At 43.7% G+C, this 20304-nt stretch overlaps 1 protein-coding gene across 1 annotated transcript in view; it reads right to left on the reverse strand.

Annotated features, from left to right (window-relative positions):
* The window catches only part of LOC139407989 (rho guanine nucleotide exchange factor 18-like), a 35918-nt gene that overhangs the window by 4818 nt on the left and 10796 nt on the right, over positions 1–20304 (reverse strand). Inside the window, exons 7-17 of the mRNA XM_071151839.1 lie at positions 15739–15993; positions 15556–15632; positions 12558–12736; positions 11696–11766; positions 11310–11489; positions 9431–9568; positions 9000–9118; positions 7801–7848; positions 7683–7700; positions 5078–5242; positions 4642–4849 (exon numbers count right to left, since the gene is read on the reverse strand). Coding sequence (XP_071007940.1) covers positions 4642–4849; positions 5078–5242; positions 7683–7700; positions 7801–7848; positions 9000–9118; positions 9431–9568; positions 11310–11489; positions 11696–11766; positions 12558–12736; positions 15556–15632; positions 15739–15993 — 1458 coding nt within the window. The remainder of the gene's footprint in view (positions 1–4641; positions 4850–5077; positions 5243–7682; positions 7701–7800; positions 7849–8999; positions 9119–9430; positions 9569–11309; positions 11490–11695; positions 11767–12557; positions 12737–15555; positions 15633–15738; positions 15994–20304) is intronic.

Consider the following 20304-nt stretch of genomic DNA (forward strand, 5'->3'; position numbering starts at 1 on the left):
GCACTTTACATACACCCTACATTATGATACTTTCACACCTCATTCCCTTTTCTTTGTTTAAAGTTAATAGTTTTTGGTTTATAATAAATAACCTTTTTGATTGGCCTATACTTGTTCGTGTCCCCTCATTTTTGCCACAGGCTAAGAGCCGGCCTGTGACACTACTTAGTTTATGACTAAGATACATTTCTCGTCCAAATATTTATATATTCTTAATTCCATTCCTTTACTTTAGATTTGTGTGTATTGTTGTGAAATTGTTAGATATTACTGCACTGTTGGAGCTAGAAACACAAGCATTTCGTTACACCTGCAATAACATCTGCTAAACACGTGTATGTGACAAATACATTTGATTTCATTTGATCCAGTCGTGTAAGACCACTGGAACTCGGTCTGTGACATGTTTGAGAGGTTGGTGGAGCAGTGGTGGGCAGTGACAGACGTGCTGTCCAACCGGACTGTCACCAAGCTGCATGAGACCAGGACTCTCGAGCTCCCAGAAAACCACTGGCAAATAATGACAGAGATCAAGTATGTCTTGGCAACCCTAAAATGAGCAACCACCGCCATGTCATCTGAAAGGTGTCCATCTTCAACATACACCCCATCACATTCAGGCTCCTGCAAACACATCTCCTCTGCAGAAAGGATGACAGTACCTCGGAAAAACACATGCAGGTAATGTATATTAAAATTAGGCTATATTGTATGTAGGTTAATACAGTGTTGTTAAAATTAGCATATATTGTAGGATAATAGTAGCCAAATGTTGTTTCTGTCATTGTCTTATTGAGAGTATTTTGAACAAACAAAACCATTAATTTTTTGCATATTTATGAAAAATCTTTTTGAAGAATAGGATATGCAAAATTGTATAATATTTATTTCAAAATGCCTTTAATATCAAATTTAAATAAATGTTTTAATTTAGAAAATGAAATTAAAGGTTTTAACATTTGGCTGCTTCTCAATGAAAATGTCTGTTCCTCGTACGCATGCAATTCACACAGGAGTAGGTTATCAGGGGAACCATTATTTTATTTAGTCAAGTTAATTTGCCAGGATGCTAAAAAGGAGTAAAAATGTGCATTTGAATTTACGAAATGTCTGATCAATTTTATTCAAATCGTCTAAGAAAATTCTCTCTCAATACAACAAAATTCTATGTTGATAAATCAAATGCATCAAAACCATAGCTTTAATGAAATGTAGGCCCTATTAAAGCTTCTAAATATAGGTTATCAAGTCACAAAGCCGTTTAAAATGCCGACATCAGCGAATGCAATGCCGAACCTGGGCCGGGATTCATCACCTTGGAATTGACAGCGCCACAAATGCAGCGCCAAAGATTATCCGAAACAGGCATAGTCAGCGGAGCTCCGTGGTGCATGGAATGAATGGAAAGCGCCTCCATCTTTTATTTTCTATAGGTGATGTCATTTTACTCTGTGGGGAAAAAAATAACAGTTAATGAGGGTCGGTTAGTCGGCAGCAAAATTGACTGAAATGTGCATCCCTTTTGTCTCCATCTTTCAATGTAAACTGTAAATGATTTTGTCTGTAATGTTATTTTAATTGCGTGTTCGAACCCCAGGAAGACTAAAATCAAATCAAATCGTATTTGTCTCATGCGCCAAATACAATTGATGTAGACCTTACTGCCTACTTACAAGCCCTTAACCAGCAATGCAGTTTAAAGAAAATAGAGTTAAGAAAATATTACTAAATAAACTAAAGTAAAAAATGCTTTAAAAAGTAACATTAAAATAACAATAATGAGGCTTTATACTGGGGGTACTGATACCAAGTCAAGGCCTTCCTCTGACACGCCTAGTATTAAGGTCCTGGATGGCAGGAATCTTGACGCCAGTGATGGGCTGTTACACACTCTGTAGTGCCTTACGGTCAGATGCCTAGCAGTTGCAATACCAATACAACCAGTCAACTTTTTGAGGATCTGGGGACCCAATCTTTTCAGTCTCCTGATGGGGAAAGGGAGTTGTACTGCCCTTTTCATGACTTTCTTGGTGTGTTTGGACCATGATGGTTTTTGGTGATGTAGACACCAAGGAATTTGAAACTTTCGACCTGCTCCACTACAGCCCATTCGATGTGAACGGTGGCGTGTTCAGCCCTCCTTTTCCTGTAGTCCACGATCATCTCATTTGTCTTGCTCAATTTGAGTGAGAGGTTGTTGTCCTGGCACCACACTGCCAGGTCTCTCTGACATCCTCCCTTTAGGCTGTCTATTCGTTGACGGTGAACAGGCCAACCACCATTGTCGTCAGTAAACTTAATGATTAGTGTTGGATTCGTGCTTGGCCAAGCAGTCGTGGGTGAACAGGGAGTACAGGAGGGGACTGAGCACACACCCCCGAGGGGCCCCGTGTTGAGGATTAGCGTGGCAGATGCGTTGTTGCCTACCCTTACCACCTGGGGGAGGCCCGTCAGGAATTCCATGATCCAGTTGCAAAGGGAGGTGTTTAGTCCCAGGGTCCTTAGCTTAATGATGAGCTTTGTAGGCACTATGGTGTTGAACGCTGAGCTGTAGTCAATGAACAGCATTCTCACATAAGTGTTCCTTTTGTCCAGGTGGGAAAGGGAAGTGTGGAGTGCGATTGAGTTTGTCATCTGTGGATCTGTTGGGGCGTTATGCAAATTGGAGTGGGTCTAGGGTTTCTGGGATAATGGTGTTGATGTGAGCCATGACCAGCCTTTCAAAGCACTTCATGGCTACAGATGTGAGTGCTACGGGGAAGTAGTCATTTAGGCAGGTTACCTTCGCTTTCTTTGGCACAGGGACTATGGTGGTCTGGTTGAAACATAGGCATTAGGTATTACAGACTCGGCCAGCTGGTCTGCACATTTTTATTTCACCTTTATTTAACCAGGTAGGCTAGTTGAGAACAAGTTCTCATTGACACATTGGCCAAGATAAAGCAAAGCAGTTCGACACATACAACAACACAGAGTTACACATGGAATAAACAAACATACAGTCAATAATATAGTAGAAAAAGTCTATATACAGTGTGTGCAAATAAGGTAAGATAATGGAGGTAAGGCAATAAATAGGCCATGATGGCAAAGTAATTACAATATATCAATTAAACACTGGAGTGATTGATGTGCAGAAGATGAATGTGCAAGTAGAGATACTGGGGTGCAAAGGAGCAAGATAAATAAATAAATACATTAAGGGGATGAGATAGGTGGATGGGCTATTTACGGATCAGCTATGTACAGGTGCAGTGATCTGTGAGCTGTTCTGACAGCTGGTGCTTAAAGCTAGTGAGGGAGAAAAGAGTCTCCAGCTTCATACATATAACCTATGCATGGTCTATATCAGGAACTCAGTTGGGGTCTCAACTTACTGCTGAGTTAGAATAGCAGAATACACAAGGTGCAATTTCAAAATTTGGTTGTGCATCAGCAGTTTGCCTCTTGTTATGTCAGTCACTGACAGCCCATGTCAGCAAACATTTTTAAGATTGTTAAGTTATTTTTTATTTATCCCTTATTTTACCAGGTAAGACACAGGGGTTAACACCCCTACTCTTATGATAAGTGTCATGGGATCTTTAGTGACTACAGAGAGTCAGGACACCCGTTCAACGTCCCAACCCGAAAGAAGGCACTCTACACAGGGCAATGTCCCCAATCACTGCCCTGGGGCATTGGGATATTTTTTGGACCAGAGAAAAGAACACCTCCTACAGGCCCTCCATCACCACTTCCAGCAGCATCTGGTCTCCCATCCAGGGACTGACCACGACCAATCCTGCTTAGCTTCAAAGGCAAGCCAGCACTGGGATGCAGGGTGGTATGCTGCTATCTAAACTTGCAGTAATCATGGTCGAATTACCAACCGGGGGGCCCCATTGACATTATTAGTCACTTTCACTCTGATATGATATTAAAAACTGGAAAAAAATTATACGCCCTATGGCAAAATGTGTAGAATTGCAGGAAATTAACAGTAAACCTGCTAATTATTCTCTCCGCCCCAGAGAAAAATGAGTAGAATTGCATGAAATTAGTTATGAAATCGCTAAATCTTCGATCCACCCCATGGCAAAATGTTTCGAATTGCAGCAAACTTCCTTTAAAACTGTAACATTTACGGACGATGACACAATTCGACTTACGGTGATTCTGATTCTTTGTAGCCCCCAAGAGAGTATAGGGAAGTGTAAACTTCCAAAATGGCAGATCAGGGCCAACCACTCGTTATAGCTTGGTGAATTTGGTTTTGTTCACTTGGTAGGTCACCAGACAACTCCAAAAGCTTTCATTGGGAACCACCATTGAGTTGTAGGGTTGGGCCATGTAAGCCATGTGCAGGTATGGATAGCACAGCGATTCATATGGATCTAGGGTATAAGTGTGTGTATGCGTGTGATTGCGTGTGTGTATACGTGGGATTGCGTGTGTGTATACGTGTGATTGTGTGTGTATGCGTTGGGGGCGGCAGGTAGTCTAGTGGTTAGAGCGTTAGGCCAAAAGGTTGCTGGATCGAATCCCCAAGCTGACAAGGTAAAAATTTGTCGTTCTGCCCCACTGTTCTCCGGTAGGCTGGCATTGTAAATAAGTATTCTTAACTGACTTGCCAGGTAAAATAAAAACATCGCCACCCACCTCGATTGTCTTGCTCCAGGCGTTCCTTCTTCACGTTGAGGGTCGACTCCCTCAGTCTTTCCAGATCCTGTTGGTACATCTCCCTCTGTCTCTCCAGCTCCTCTCTCTTCTCCTCCAGCCTCCTGCACTCCTCCTCGCTCTGCCTCAGCCTGTCCTCTGCGGCCTCTGCCTGCAACCGGTGGCGTTCCCGCTCGCTCTCCCAACAAGCCTGGGTAGAAACAAGATTCAACCTGACTGAATGCAGACTGGAATAATACTGAATTAAGTAAAAGTCACAGGGTGAGTTTGAGGTGGTCTTGTTTTGGCGGGAAGTATCATGATCGTATTAATGTGGTTCCCTTTTACTAGAATTATGAGATTTCATGATCTACATAGTGCAATTGTAATGAAGACAAAGTGGAGGGCGACCATAAATCTAATTTCGACTGTGTCCCACCTGCTCCTGTCGGTGCAGTAATTGCAACTTGTGGAAACTGGCCAGCATCCTCTGTTTCTCCTGCTCCAGGAGCACGTTGCCGCGGTGACAGCCGGGGAAGGAGGCACGCTCAGTGAGGGAGCTGCGCTGCAGCTTGATGTGGCGGTCTTGCTGGGTGATGATGGCCTAAATCAAATCAAAATCAAATCAAATTTATTTGTCACATACACATGGTTAGCAGATATTAATGTGAGTGTAGCGAAATGCTTGTGCTTCTCGTTCCGACAATGCAGTAATAACCAACGAGTAATCTAGCCTAACAATTCCAAAACTACTACCTTATACACACAAGTGTAAAGGGATAAAGAATATGTACATAAAGATATATGAATGAGTGATGGTACAGAACGGCATAGGCAAGATGCAGTAGATGGTATCGAGTACAGTATATACATATGAGATGAGTAATGTAGGGTATGCAAACAAAGTGGCATAGTTTAAAGTGGCTAGTGATACATGTATTACATAAGGATGCAGTCGATGATATAGAGTACAGTATATACATATGAGATGAATAATGTAGGGTATGTAAACATTATATTAAGTAGCATTGTTTAAAGTGGCTAGTGATATATTTTACATCAATTTCCTTCAATTCCCATTATTAAAGTGGCTGGAGTTGTGTCAGTGTGTTGGCAGCAGCCACTCAATGTTAGTGGTGGCTGTTTAACAGTCTGATGGCCTTGAGATAGAAGCTGTTTTTCAGTCTCTCGGTCCCTGCTTTGATGCACCTGTACTGACTTCGCCTTCTGGATGATAGCGGGGTGAACAAGCAGTGGCTCGGGTGGTTGTTGTCCTTGAGGATCTTTATGGCCTTCCTGTGACATCGGGTGGTGTAGGTGTCCTGGAGGGCAGGTAGTTTGCCCCCGGTGATGCATTGTGCAGACCTCACTCTGGAGAGCCTTACAGTTGTGGGCGGAACAGTTGCCGTACCAGGCGGTGATACAGCCCGACAGGATGCTCTCGATTGTGCATCTGTAAAAGTTTGTGAGTGCTTTTGGTGACAAGCCAAATTTCTTCAGCCTCCTGAGGTTGAAGAGGCGCTGCTGCGCCTTCTTCACGATGCTGTCTGTGTGGGTGGACCAATTCAGTTTGTCTGTGATGTGTACGCCGAGGAACTTAAAACTTACTACCCTATCCACTACTGTCCCATCGATGTGGATTGGGGGGTGCTCCCTCTGCTGTTTCCTGAAGTCCACAATCATCTCCTTAGTTTTGTTGACGTTGAGTGTAAGGTTATTTTCCTGACACCACACTCCGAGGGCCCTCACCTCCTCCCTGTAGGCCGTCGCGTCGTTGTTGGTAATCAAGCCTACCACTGTAGTGTCGTCCGCAAACTTTATGATTGAGTTGGAGGCGTGCATGGCCACGCAGTCGTGGGTGAACAGGGAGTGCAGGAGAGGGCTCAGAACGCAGCCTTGTGGGGCCCCAGTGTTGAGGATCAGCGGGGTGGAGATGTTGTTACCTACCCTCACCACCTGGGGGCGGCCCACAGGAAGTCCAGTACCCAGTTGCACAGGGCAGGGTCGAGACCCAGGGTCTCGAGCTTGATGACGAGTTTGGAGGGTACTATGGTGTTAAATGCTGAGCTGTAGTCGATGAACAGCATTCTCACATAGGTATTCCTCTTGTCCAGATGGGTTAGGGCAGTGTGCAGTGTGGTTGAGATTGCATCGTCTGTGGACCTATTTGGGCGGTAAGCAAATTGGAGTGGGTCTAGGGTGTCAGGTAGGGTGGAGGTGATATGGTCCTTGACTAGTCTCTCAAAGCACTTCATGATGACGGAAGTGAGTGCTACGGGGCGGTAGTCGTTTAGCTCAGTTACCTTAGCTTTCTTGGGATCAGGAACAATGGTGGCCCTCTTGAAGCATGTGGGAACAGCAGACTGGGATAAGGATTGATTGAATATGTCAGTAAACACACCAGCCAGCTGGTCTGCGCATGCTCTGAGGGCGCGGCTGGGGATGCCGTCTGGGCCTGCAGCCTTGCGAGGGTTAACACGTTTAAATATTTTACTCACGTCGGCTGCAGTGAAGAAGATTACGCATGTTTTGGTTGCGGGCCGTGTCAGTGGCACTGTATTGTCCTCAAAGTGGGCAAAAAAGTTATTTAGTCTGCCTGGGAGCAAGACATCCTGGTCCGTGACGGGGCTGGTTTTCTTTTTGTAATCCGTGATTGACTGTAGACCCTGCCACATACCTCTTGTGTCTGAGCCGTTGAATTGCGGATTGGGGAGACCGGTGGAGAGGAGGAGATACGTGGGTCAACTTCTGGAAAGCATGAGGCTTGTAGGTCACGGACCATAAGCAACCAAAAGGCTAGTCTAGAAGTCTCCATATGATGTAATTTTATCATTTTCATTGACATGCAGACAGACGGGGTCTGGCGTCTCGCATTGGTAAGTGTGGAAGGCCGCAGTCCGATTGATTTTTCATGCCCAGTCACACACAGACACACACAGGGCTGGAGCAGAGCCACGTGCTGGAATGAGCATGTAAGTGGATGTGGAGAGGTTGTTACTGAGGGTATCTAGGGAAACGCGAGTGAGTAGTGCTGTTTTGTTCACCTGCAGGCTGTAGAGTTTCTGAGCATCACCACCAGGTCAAAGAACTAGGGAGACCGAGACAGGAACGGAAAGAGAAGATAAAAACACAACTCTAGGTTTGGACACTGTGGGACTGTACACCTGCGAGAGTATGCAGGTTATGGAAGAACTGGGACATTTCCAGCTCCTAGGAATTGTGTACAGATCCTTGCGACATGGGGCCGTGCATTAACATGCTGATATATGAGGTGATGGCAGCGGTGAATGGCACGACAATGGGCCTCAGGATCTCGTCACAGTATCTCTGTACATTCAAAATTGCCATAGATAAAATGCAATTGTGTTTGTTGTCCATAGCTTATGCCTGCTCATACCATAACCCCACCACGACATCAGCAAACCACTCGCCCACAGAACGCCATACACGTTGTCTGCCATCTGCCCGGGAACAGTTTAAAACGGGATTCAGCCGTCAAGAGCACAATTCTCCAGCGTGCCAGTGGCCACCAATGCCGAACTGCAGTCAGGTCAAGACCCTGGTGAGGACGCCGAGCACGCAGACAAGCTTTCCCTAAACATTTTCTGACAGTTTGTGCAGAAATTCTTTGGTTGTGCATACCCACAGTTTCATCAGCTGTCCGGGTGGCTGATCCGACAGCCGGATGTGGAGATCCTGGGCTAAGGTGGTTACACGTGGTCTGCGGTTGTGAGGCTGGTTGGACTTACTGCTAAATTCTCTAAAATGACATTGGACGCAGCTTATGGTGAAATATTAACATTTAATTTACTGGCAACAGCTCTGCTGGACATTCCTGAAGTCAGTATGCCAATTGCACGCTCCCCCAAAACTTGAGACATCTGTGGCATTGTGTTGTGTGACCAAACTGCACATTTTAGAGTGGTATTTTATTGTCCCCAGCACAAGGTGCACATGTGTAATGATCATGCTGTTTAATCAGCTTCTTGATATGCCACACATGTCAGGTGGATGGATTACTCTTTCATTACTAAGTAATGATAGCGTAAAGTAGCTTTTGTTCTGTCCCCATTTGGAATACTGGGTCATCTAGTCTATTTATCTGGAAATACTGGTACAGTTCGCTACCTAACTAACAGTTCAGGTTGAGTAGCCCTGAAAAACATTTCTTAACGACCTGGTGTGATGCTCTTATCACTGTTTACTCAACATAAGCTACACTGCTGGCCCTGTTGTGGGGACAGGGAGTGTGTTGCCCTGGTCACCCTGGAACTTAAGTTGTGGCTCAGTCTGTCCTTTCAAGACATTTTCTCATCCAATTTCTCTGTGTTTGTTAATGTGAGTGAGTGTGTGTGACCAACCGGTCGCTGCTCCAGGGCCTGGCTGGCCTGAATCTCCTTAAGCTGGGTGTCAGAGCAGGCCCTCTGGCTCCTGTCTCTGGCCTTGTCCCCTCCACTGTAGTTCTTCTTCTTCACACTGCCTTCTAACACATACACACACACACACACACACACACACACACACACACACAAACACAAAATGGGAATTAGGGCTGGGACGATACCAGTATTGCAATACTCGTTAGTATCGTGGATAGGAAACGAAACACAAAGCAGACTTAACTTCTTTAGGAAAACAGCCCTAATGTTGGAAACAAACATCCTAATGATGACATCCCAAGTCACATTTAAGCTATAGCACACAATGTTTTCTGGTATTGCATCAGCCCTAATGGGAATACAATGGTGATAGAGCACATGTAGACCAGGGCAGGCAGGTGGAGGGGACTTACTCTTGTTGAGGATGGTGGGGCTGCTGTCGTAGCCCTCGAAGGTGTCTGCTCTCCTGGGCATAGCCCCGGACCCTAACCCCTCTGGACGTGGCGCTAGCTCTGTCACACCAGACAACAACAGGTTCTGAAGGTTCTCCACTGGATAGCGCAAGCGAGATGGAGGCAGGTAGAAAGAAATATTAATAATAATGTTTTAAGAAAGAACAAGAGTAGTGAGGACGGAGCTAACGCTACTATTTTTTTACAGTTGGGTACAGTTGCAATCCGTATTTTTGTTTTTGTTGGGGGGGTGCCTGTTTTGCATGTTATTTTGGCATTAATACGTGTCACATATCAGTTTGCAAACAACGTACATTTTTTGGGGTGTTAATAAAGCTGCACAAATGCTCCAAAATGCAGGTGTTTCAGCCTAGCTCAGTGCTTTCTGTGGTGATGGGGCAAGCCAGCGGAAAATACGGAGCGTAGGGGTTGGTAATGTCCTCTAGTTGCGCTATGATTGGCTCAGTGTTCTGTCACTCATGGGGACACTACGTCACCGACAAATCTAAGGGTAGAGCTCGAAAATTCACAGTTACATTAGAAGTGCCCAACCACGAAGGCTCAAGGTCATTGGCCACACATAAAATGATGTCAAATCACATTATATTTACAGCAGCTTTGATTGGACTGATCATGTCAACAACATATTTCAAAATCTTAGCTAACAAGCTAGCAGTCATCATGAATCAGGTCGACAATCTACTGGCAAATACTTGAAGATAAATAATGAAGAGAAATTATAGATAAAACGTGTCGGTGGCTAACTGCAAGCGTTGCAAAGCATTCACTAGCCTGCTATTCAGTGGAGTGGGTGCGTGGTCTCTTTTCTAAGCTTATAGGGACATTCAACATTGGCCATGGTGTCAATCCAGCATGACTTATGTCGGGCTCAAAACAACTGGAAACTCAGAACTGGAAAATCTGATGGGAACTTGGAAAAAACGGGCTCCAACTGGGAAAATACGTTTTGAACGGTCATCCAACTTGGAATTGCAAGTCAGGAACTAGGGCCTCTTTCTAGCGCTCCGACCTGAAGATCACTGACGTCCCCTCCTAATTTCACATACTGTTTTGACTTGGTGGTGCACATGTAGCCTATAGCCTGTTTTAGAGAAATGTAATCATTTAATATTGTAAGAGCTTTCATTGTCTGCTTATATGCCCCCTTTATTTATCATACGGTTCTGGCTTGGTGTACAGGAAGAATAATGTAAGAAGTTCTAGAATTCTGTCGCTGTCCATTTTAAAAGTGCTGAACAAATAGTTATATTGACTACATCTGTCCTAGCTCGCTCATTAATGTCTTAATCGAAATAACGGATTGCCTCTTATCCTCTCGTCGTACCCTTAAGCCATAGTTTGTACCTCTTAATTGTCAGTAGAAACCACATTTCTTTAAGCAAGTCAGCCATATCAGCAGTTTTTTTTAAAGGCAGTAAATGAGGCTGAATTAACTGTTTTGCTGCCAGTCAAGGCTCCGGTGATAGCCAGGTGTAGCTGTGGTAAGGTGTTGGGACACCTTTATTTAGGTCCTAACAGTGTGTGGCCACCGTTTGTCACCGTTATAGTGCAATTAATGTATTGTTTAGTGTTGTGTTTTGTAGTGGGTTTGCAGGCATGCATCTCAAAAGTTTATTTTTTTTGGTTTGCCCCACCAAGTTTTACATGCTAAAATCGCCACTGGTTGGGTGTCTGTACATAACACAAACTAATCTAATCAGTCTGAATGATTTGGGAATTACATTAATAATTTGTTGTCTTGTGTTGGATCAAAAACCTATACACTATAACAAAAGCCAGTGTGTTGTATTCTGTACTGCACGTGTTGTGTCTGTTGTACCTTCAGTGATGGCTCCCTTGAGCAGCGTCTCCCCCTGGTCTGAGGCGTCACCACGCAGCAGCAGATGGGAGCGTGAGGCGATATCCTCAAGACCAGCCACGGACTCTGCCATGTCTGCAAACAGCTGCAGCTTCTCTGTCAGACCTGCCACGATCTGGCCATCCTTCTGGCTCAGACTATCTGGGAGAGGAGAGAGGGACAGAAGAATAGAGTTCTCAATGATCAGATTCTCCTAAATAAATGGAATACAAGGAAGAGAAACATTGAGCAAATGTGAATGTTGTTGACTGGTGCATGAGCAAACCCTTATGACCTAGCATCGACATTACACTACTTTACAAAGATAGGTGGTCTGTCTGACTGTCTGTCGTTCCGTCGTTAGTTACCTTGGAACTCTTTGAATTTGGCGGCTCGAGCCTCCTCCTCCTCACTGAAGAGCCTCTCTGTGTGTCGACAACTAAGAGAAAAAGAAGAGAGAGGAGAGTGAAGGAGAATAGAGAGGAAAGGAGAGTTAGCAAAAGAAAGAGCGAGTAAGAGTGACAGCAAGAGGGAGTGAGAGAGAATGAAAAAGAGAGCAAGACACAGACATACACTGAGAGTAAAAAAACATTAGGAACACCTTTCTAATATTGAGTACCCCTTTGCCCACAGAACAGCCTCAATTCGTTGGGGCATGGACTACAAATTGCTGAAAGTGTTCCACATGGATGATGGCCCATGGTGACTCCAGTTGTGTCAAGTTAGCTGGATGTCCTTTGGGTGGGGGACCCTTCTTGATACTCACAGGAAAATGTTGAGTGTGAAAAACCCAGCTGCGTTGCAGTTCTTGACACAAACCGGTGTGCCTGGCACCTACTACCATACAACGTATAAAAACCTACTACCATACAACGTACAACTCCCGTACGTGCTCGGGAGAGACGAAGGTCAAAAGTCATGCATCCTCCGAAACACCCAACCAAGCCACACTGCTTCTTCACACAGCGTGCATCCAACCCGGATGCCAGCCGCTCCAATGTGTCGGAGGAAACACTGTGCACCTGGCGACCTTGGTTGGCGTGCACTGTGCCCGGCACTGGCCAGTGACTTACAGTAATGTAGTCTCCCCTTTGGTATTCCTTTCAGACCTACCACTTGTATCACACATTCCTACATTCTTATAGGTGCACCATAGTGCCAATATCACTCCTCAACCTAGCTTAAGATACAGTCCATTCTAGTCCTTTTCTTTAAACTGTGTGTGTGTACCTTTCCACTGCCTGGCGGAGGTGTGTCATCCAGGTTTTGCGCTCCTCCTTGGAGGCGGTGTGGATCTCGTACATCTCAGGCTCATTGGGGGAGGCACAGATTAGGAACATGGCCTTCTCCTCATGGGCCACCTCCCTCACAATCAACTTCTGGAGGGAGATCACTGATGGCTTGTTGTCCTGGGGGAGATACGGAAGGCAGCAAGAAGTCAAATTGAAAGAAAATAACACCAGAAAGCAAAATGGAGACACTATTCATAGTTCTAGACCAGGGATTGGTATCTCCAGTCCTCGGGAGACTGATTTGGTATCACACTTCTGACCCAGCTAAGGGAAAAGGGAATACCTAGTCAGTTATACAACTGAATGCCTTCAACTGAAATGTGTCTATGCATTTAACACAACCCCTCAATCAGAGAGGTGCGGAGGGCTGCCTTTAATCGACATCCACGTCTTCGGGGAACAATGGGTTAACTGCCTTGCTCAAGCGCAGAACAACAGATTTTTACCTTGTCAGCTTGGGGATTTGAGCCGAACACACCTGACTCCAATAATAAACTATTCATGATCTTCAGTTTAGAATGCAATTAGTTTAATCAGCTGTGTTTGCTAGGGATGGGGGGGGAAGTATGACACCACTCTGGCCCGCAAAGACTGGAGTTGCCCATCCCTCTTTCAAGACAGATATACAGACGACTGCTGTATCTATACTGAACAAAAGTATAAACGCAACATGTAAAGTGTTGATCCCATGTTTCATGAGCTGATATAAAAATATCCTAGGAATGTTTCATATCCACAAAGTGTTTTTTTAATTTTTTTAAATGCACATTTGTTTACATCCATGTTAGTCAGCATTTCTCCTTTGCCAAGATAATCCATCCACCTGACATTTGTGGCATACCAAGAAGCTGACTAAACAGCATGATCATTACACAGGTGCAGCTTGTGCTGCGGACAATAGAAGGCCACTCTAAAATGTGCAGTTTTGTCATACAACACAATGCCACAGATGTCTTAAGTTGAGGGAGCGTGCAATCAGCATGCTGACTGCAGGAATGTCCACCAGAGCTGTTGCCAGAGATTGAACTTCTTAAGGCTAGGCATCCCGCTAACGGGACAACTTCTGGTGAAACTGGAAGGCGCGCAATTCTAATAAATTATGGATATTAAACATTTAGGTACATACAAGTGTCTTATCGGTTGAAAGCTTAAATTCTTGTCTACCTGCACTGTCCAATTTGCAGTAGACTTTTGAGCGAAAGCATGCGATTGTTTGAGGACGGCGCCTCACATCAAAATATTTTCCCACCGGCACAGGTTCCATAAATTCACAAATAGCGACTAAATATTCACTTACTTTTTAGAAAATCTTCCTCTGATTTGTCATCCAAAGGGTCCCAGCTATAACATGTAGTGTCGTTTTGTTAGGTAAAATCCTTCGTTATATCCCAAAAAGTCTGTTTAGTTGGCGCCATCGATTTGAGTAATCCAGTCGTTCACATGCCCAAATAGGAATCTGAAAATCTACCCCTAAACTTTGTTTCAACAAGTCAAAATATGTTTCTATTTAATCCATAGATACCATAAATGTAATGTAACTAAACTATAATATTTCATACAGAAAGAAGTATGTTCAATAGGAAAATGGTATTAGCAGGTGTGTGTCCTCTTCATCGCAAGCGCACATACTGTGTTCCTTTAGTAAAACTCATTATTCTTACTCGTTTTGGAAGAAACAAGCCTGAAACCATGAACAAATACTACTGACATCTGGTGGAAGCCAAAAGAATTGCATACTGGGAGATTTAATTATTTCCCTATACGTTCCATAGTAAGAGCATGGGCTCTCAAAAAAAATAAATGATGTTTGGTTTTTCTCCTCCCATATCTATTGTGTTATAGTCTCCTACATTATTTTAACATTTCTACAAACTTCAAAGTGTTTTCCAATGGTACCAATTATATGCATATCCTGGCTTCAAAGCCTGAGCAACAGGCAGTTTACTTTGGGCATGTCAGTCAGTGGAAATTGAGAGAAAAAAGAAACCTAGCCTGAGGAAGTTCTCTACCATAAGCAGCCGCTGTCATTTTAGAGAATTTGGCAGTACGTCCAACTGGCCTCAGAACCGCAGACCATATGTAACCACGCCAGCCCAGGACCTCCACATTCGGCTTCTTCACCTGCGGGATCGTTTGAGACCAGCCACCCGGACTGCTAAGGAAACTGTAGGTTTGCACAACCAAAGAAATTCTTAGGGAAGCTCATCTGCGTGCTTGTCGTCCTCACCAGGGTCTTAACCTAACTGCAGTTCAGTGAGCAAATGCTCACCTTCGATGGCCATTGGCACGATGGAGAAGTGTTCATGGATGAATCCCAGTTTCAACTGTACCGGGCAGATGACAACCAGCCTGTATGGTGTTATGTGGGTGAGCGGTTTTCTGATGTCAACATTGTGAACAGAGTGCCCCATGGTGGCAGTAGGGACAAGGAACACATTTGCATTTTATCAATGGCAATTAGAATGCACAGAGAAACCATGACGAGATCCCGAGTTCCTGCTCTGGATTGATGTATACGTTAGCGTGTTCCAGTTCTAGCCAATATCCAGCAACTTCGCACAGCCATTGAAGAAGAGTGGGACGACATTCCACAGACCACAATCAACAGCCTAATCACCTCTATGCAAAGGAGATGTGTCGCACTGCATGAGACAAATGGTGGTCACACCAGATACTGACTGGTTTTCTGATCTGTGACCAACAGATGCATATCGGTATTCCCAGTCATGTAAAATCCATAGAATTTACTTCAATTGACTGATTTCCTTATATGAACTGCAACTCAGTAAAACCTTTGACATTGTTGCGTTTATTTTTGTTCAGTATAACTTTCTGTTGAGTTAGTATGCCAGATTTGTCAGTGTTTTCCAGAGTGGCAAAGCTCAAATTAGTTATGTTTACATAGTGGAATTAACTGACAAAAATGATTGACTCACCACAGTAGAGAAGACATATCTCTGGTCTTTCTCTTGGAGTAACAACAGAACATCTGACAGCAGCACAGCAAGAATATCTGAAATGAAAGGAGTTTCATTTTTAGACCTGTGTGAGATCAATGCAGACAGAAGAGGTCACTTCAGACTACGGAGATGCAGCCTGAGGAGAGGTAATCCTGTTACCTTTGAGTCTGCCAGAGGCAGCCTTGTGGTTGACGGTCCCATCGTGCAGCAGCCTGCGTCTGCCCAGGGCCAGGTCCTCTCCGCGGAACACATGGCCATCTTTGATCTTGCCCAGAGACTTGGGCTCCATCTTGTGGGCGATGTCTCGGAGACGCGAGGCCTTCTGATGGAGGTTGACCTGGGCATCAACGTGGACGATGCAGTCTTTGATCAGACCCAGAGACCTCGTCAGCTCCTCATGCTCCTCTGTGCCCACTGGAGGGAGGAAAGAAAAGACCCAGGTCAACTTCAGAAACACTGGGACGATTGCAACAAACGGGCAAAACTTAACATGGTTGAGGCTGTTCTGAGGGAAGAAGGCGGTGCAACTCAATATTAGGAAGGTGTTCCTAATGTTTTTTTGACTGTCAGTGTGTGTGTGTGTTGCTCCCTCTTCTCTCCGCTCTCTCTCTCTCTATACTATTTCTCTATTTTCCACACACAGGCTCTTTGGGGGGTGGTGGGCGCGTGGTGCAACTGTATTTGGAAGGTGTTCCTAATGTTTGGTATACTCAGTGCTAAAAATCATCTCCTCATGAACCATGCGTCAGATTCACTCCAGATTTTGTATTCTGACTTATGCTTGCACATAAAGGAAGATACTGTAGTTCCTAAATGCTTGCTTTGTTATCCCACTGATATTGTGTCCTGTCATCCTGTGATCCACGTTCATTGCTGCTCGCAGCTATATTTGTTAATTCTGTCTTTGGTGTGATTATCAATGCACAAGCACCTTTTAACCCACTCCTATCTGCGGAGGCTCCCCAGAGGAGGAAGTGGAGGACCATCCTCCTCAGTGAATCTCAGAAATTAAAAGTAAAACGTTTCAAAAGTTCTCCTTTTTAGAAGAAAACTATACTAAATATATTCACGTCACCAAATAATTGATTAAAATGCACTGTTTTGCAAGGAAGGTCTAGAGTAGCCTCACCAGCACTCTGTAAGGAAGCACCATGGTATAGCCGGAGGACAGATAGTTTCCGTCCTCCTCTTGGTACACTGCCTTCAATACAAAACTGAAGAGGCTTGTGGTTCTTAGCCCCTTCTATAGACTTACAAAGTAATTATGACAGGTTGGAGGATGTCCTCCAACCTATCAGAGCTTTTGCAGCATGAACTGACATGTTGTCCACCCAATTAAAGGATCAGAATGAATCTAGTATTGACAACATAAGCTGCAGATAGCTAGCACTGCAGTGCATAAAATGTGGTGAGTAGTTGACACAGAGAGCGAAAGACAATAGTTGAACAGTTTTGAACAAATTAATTTCTTCAACAATGAAGTAGTAAGAGAGAGAGAGAGAAAGCTAGCTATTTTATTTCACTTACTTAGCTAGTGAACGCAGTTAGCTAGTGTAGTCTACTCAAACACCTGGTTCAAACAGAGATGGGTGCTATGTCAGCTAGCTGGCTATGGCCATCCAACTCTGGAACTATTCCAAGTTAATGTAAGCTTTTGGTTTTATAAATGTATTGCCACCGGGGCCCGCCGGTGTAACTACTTGCTGACTGTACTGCATGATTATTGTGGGTTTACTAACGCGTTAGTTCTAGTAGATATGTTGACTATGACATAATATGGTGACAACCGCTACACACAGCCTACACCGTTATGATATGAAGTTTTTTTTTTTTTTTTGCCTGGCCAGACAGCTGCTGTGTTGTGCACTAAAGTCCACAAGCAAAGGGAAAAGGTGAGAGGAGGAGAGTGCGAAGATGCAAGAAGGAATTCTACAACGATCAAAGGGATCGTGCTGTATGTTTGTGGCAGCTATGAAAGTTAACTGTGTTTGCATGTGATCAGGGGTGTATTCGTTCCACCGATTCTGTTGAAAGGTTTCTTAAACAGAAGCAAATGGAACGAAACTGGGATAAACATACCTGAAGTTGTCCAATAGAAACTCTCGTTTGCAACTGTTGGACTACTGGTATAGAATGTGTCAATGTCTGTCACCTTGATTACTCTCATTTTTCTCTACCTGTGTACCTACATTGTAAACTTCAATTCATAAGCTAGGTTGTAGCAACCTCATGTGGGTAAATTTGAGTATCATGTAGTAGCCTAAACCTATCAATGCTTCATTGAGCTGGGTGAATGGAATATGAATAACAATCATCCAATATGTTGTAATGGAAATAAGGCCATGCTCCAAAAAAAAAATGCATCCTCCCTCATCTTAAACGGCACCGACCGCAACTGACTATCGATAAAACAATTGTATTAAGTCACATAAAAGTTTTACTGTGTGTAAAGGTTTCAAATGCATCCTGTCATTACTGTGATAGTTTTTTTTGCACATGTATTTATCCCCTTACTTTTGGCACTAAACTATCTCCATATACTTCCGTTTGTTTAAAAAACTTTTATTTTTACTGGTAGCGGGGACCTTCAGACGAGGCTTGTGGCCGTCCTAGAGCAAAACGGAGAACACCATCCTGTACTTTGTAGGCCAAACCGTTTGGACACTGTCCGCTCTAGCACTGCCATCGGCAGATGCGGTGGATTGAGACGAAACCCATACAAAAAGAAAGGTAGTTTAAATGGATGGATTTAAAAATATATATATATATATGTTAATTGAATTCACACCGGGGTGTGGAAATCGTAGTCTAAGAGTTATGGAGCGGAAAATCAGTGGTCCGTGATGGTTGCAACTGAGATCAGCTGTGCAGGTGATATTTTTTATTTATTGAAGGTTTAATGAGAGATTACCTTGTTAGTAGGCTGGCCAATGTTCATTGCAATAGGCCATCTCTGAATGTTAGGGAGAAATAATGTTATTCTTTCTATTCCAACAGTCTTTCAAGTTCCTGTCACAAAGACCTTAACAAAAAGTTGGGCCTCAACCTTCAAGAGCTAGCAGAGGGGAAAGACATGGGGTCCCGATTCCCTTTATGCACTTTTCTCTCTATGACCTTGAATTTAAGCATGAGAACAGCATGCTTATTCACCTGCTATTCGTTTTGGGTAAGAGGTCGAATGAAGGTGTGGCGGTGGTGTCTATAGATATGCCGTATTCTGACCTTGACTTAATTCCACCACCTTTACAAGTGAAGAAACCACCATAAGGTTTAGTGAACCTACCAGTTCTTCATTTTCCATGCACTAACATCATTTTCCATGCACTGTAATTTATAAATGAAGAAGAGCTATTGAGAGGCGCTAGGTAAATGAGTAATACATTTGGAGAAGGATTGTAAATGCACATAGGAATTGTTTTCGATTAGTTTTCCTTATGATCCCTGGAGATGAATGTGAAACAAGTCATATGGAAGCAAACTGAAAACCATATCAACATGACATGTATTATGGCCCCTTTTCCACATTGAAATAGGCTATAAAAAGCTGTGCTGTTATTCCAAATTTGTATTGTGAGCCCTCCTAATTTGCGTGGATGAAAATTGGGCACTATAGGCTTCCGTAAGGCTTAACCTGCCCGAGTTGATGTATGGGCTTTAGAATGTTCTATTAAAGTCTATGCCAGGGCTTTTCTCCATTTTATTTTACAATTTGTATCATGTTAAATATTAGCCACCGTCAGTAATATCCACATACATTTATCACTGTCACTTTAGTGTTCATTTTCTTCGATTTGAAGTTTAGATTTTGCATAATTCCATGCCGTCTACCTTTCATTCCTCTGTCACATCCATGTAAATTGTTCCTGAGGGTCGCTAGCATTAGTGGATCATATTAGGCTAACGAAACGTTGCGCAATAATTTGGGACATGTAGCCTATTTTAATCGTTATGGAACTGAGACCACACGTAGCAGGTCAAACCTGGAGCGTGGTCCACAACGACTGTACCGTTGTCATACAGTTCCATGATAAGTGAGAATTAGGTTAGATTTATAGGACTATTGTTCAACCCCTAATGTACACCCCCCCCCCCCCCCTCATCCAATATTTTAATGGATTGAACTTGAAATTGACAACTTTTAGGTTGTAAATGTTCCCTGTCTTAGGTGAGTTAGGATCACCACTTTCTTTTAAGAATGTGAAATCAGCTTTATTTCTTTCATCACATTCCTAGTGGTTCAGAAGTTTACATACACTCATTAAGCATTCAGCAGCATTGCCTTTAAATTGTTCAACTTGGGTCAAACGTTTCGGGTAGCCTTACACAAGTTTCCCACAATAAGTTGGGTGAATTTTGGCCCATTCCTCCTGGCAGAGCTGGTGTAACTGAGTCAGGTTTGTAGGCCTCCTTGCTCACACATGCTTTTTCAGTTCTGCCCATACATTTTCCATAGGATTGAGGTCAGGGCTTTGTGAAGGCCACTCCAATACCTTGACTTTGTTGTCCTTAAGCCATTTTGCCACAACTTTTGAAGTATGCTTGGGGTCATTGTCCATTTGGAAGGCCCATTTGCGACCAAGCTGACTGCTGTCTTGAGATGTTGTTTCAATATATCCACATAATTTTCGTTCCTCATGATACCATCTATTTTGTGAAGTTCACCTGTCTCTCCTGCAGCAAAGCACCCCCACAACATGATTTATTTTGATTTTCCCATGATATTAA

The sequence above is a fragment of the Oncorhynchus clarkii genome, chromosome 4 (genome assembly GCF_045791955.1).
Source record: "Oncorhynchus clarkii lewisi isolate Uvic-CL-2024 chromosome 4, UVic_Ocla_1.0, whole genome shotgun sequence".
Taxonomy (NCBI): Eukaryota; Metazoa; Chordata; class Actinopteri; order Salmoniformes; family Salmonidae; genus Oncorhynchus; species Oncorhynchus clarkii.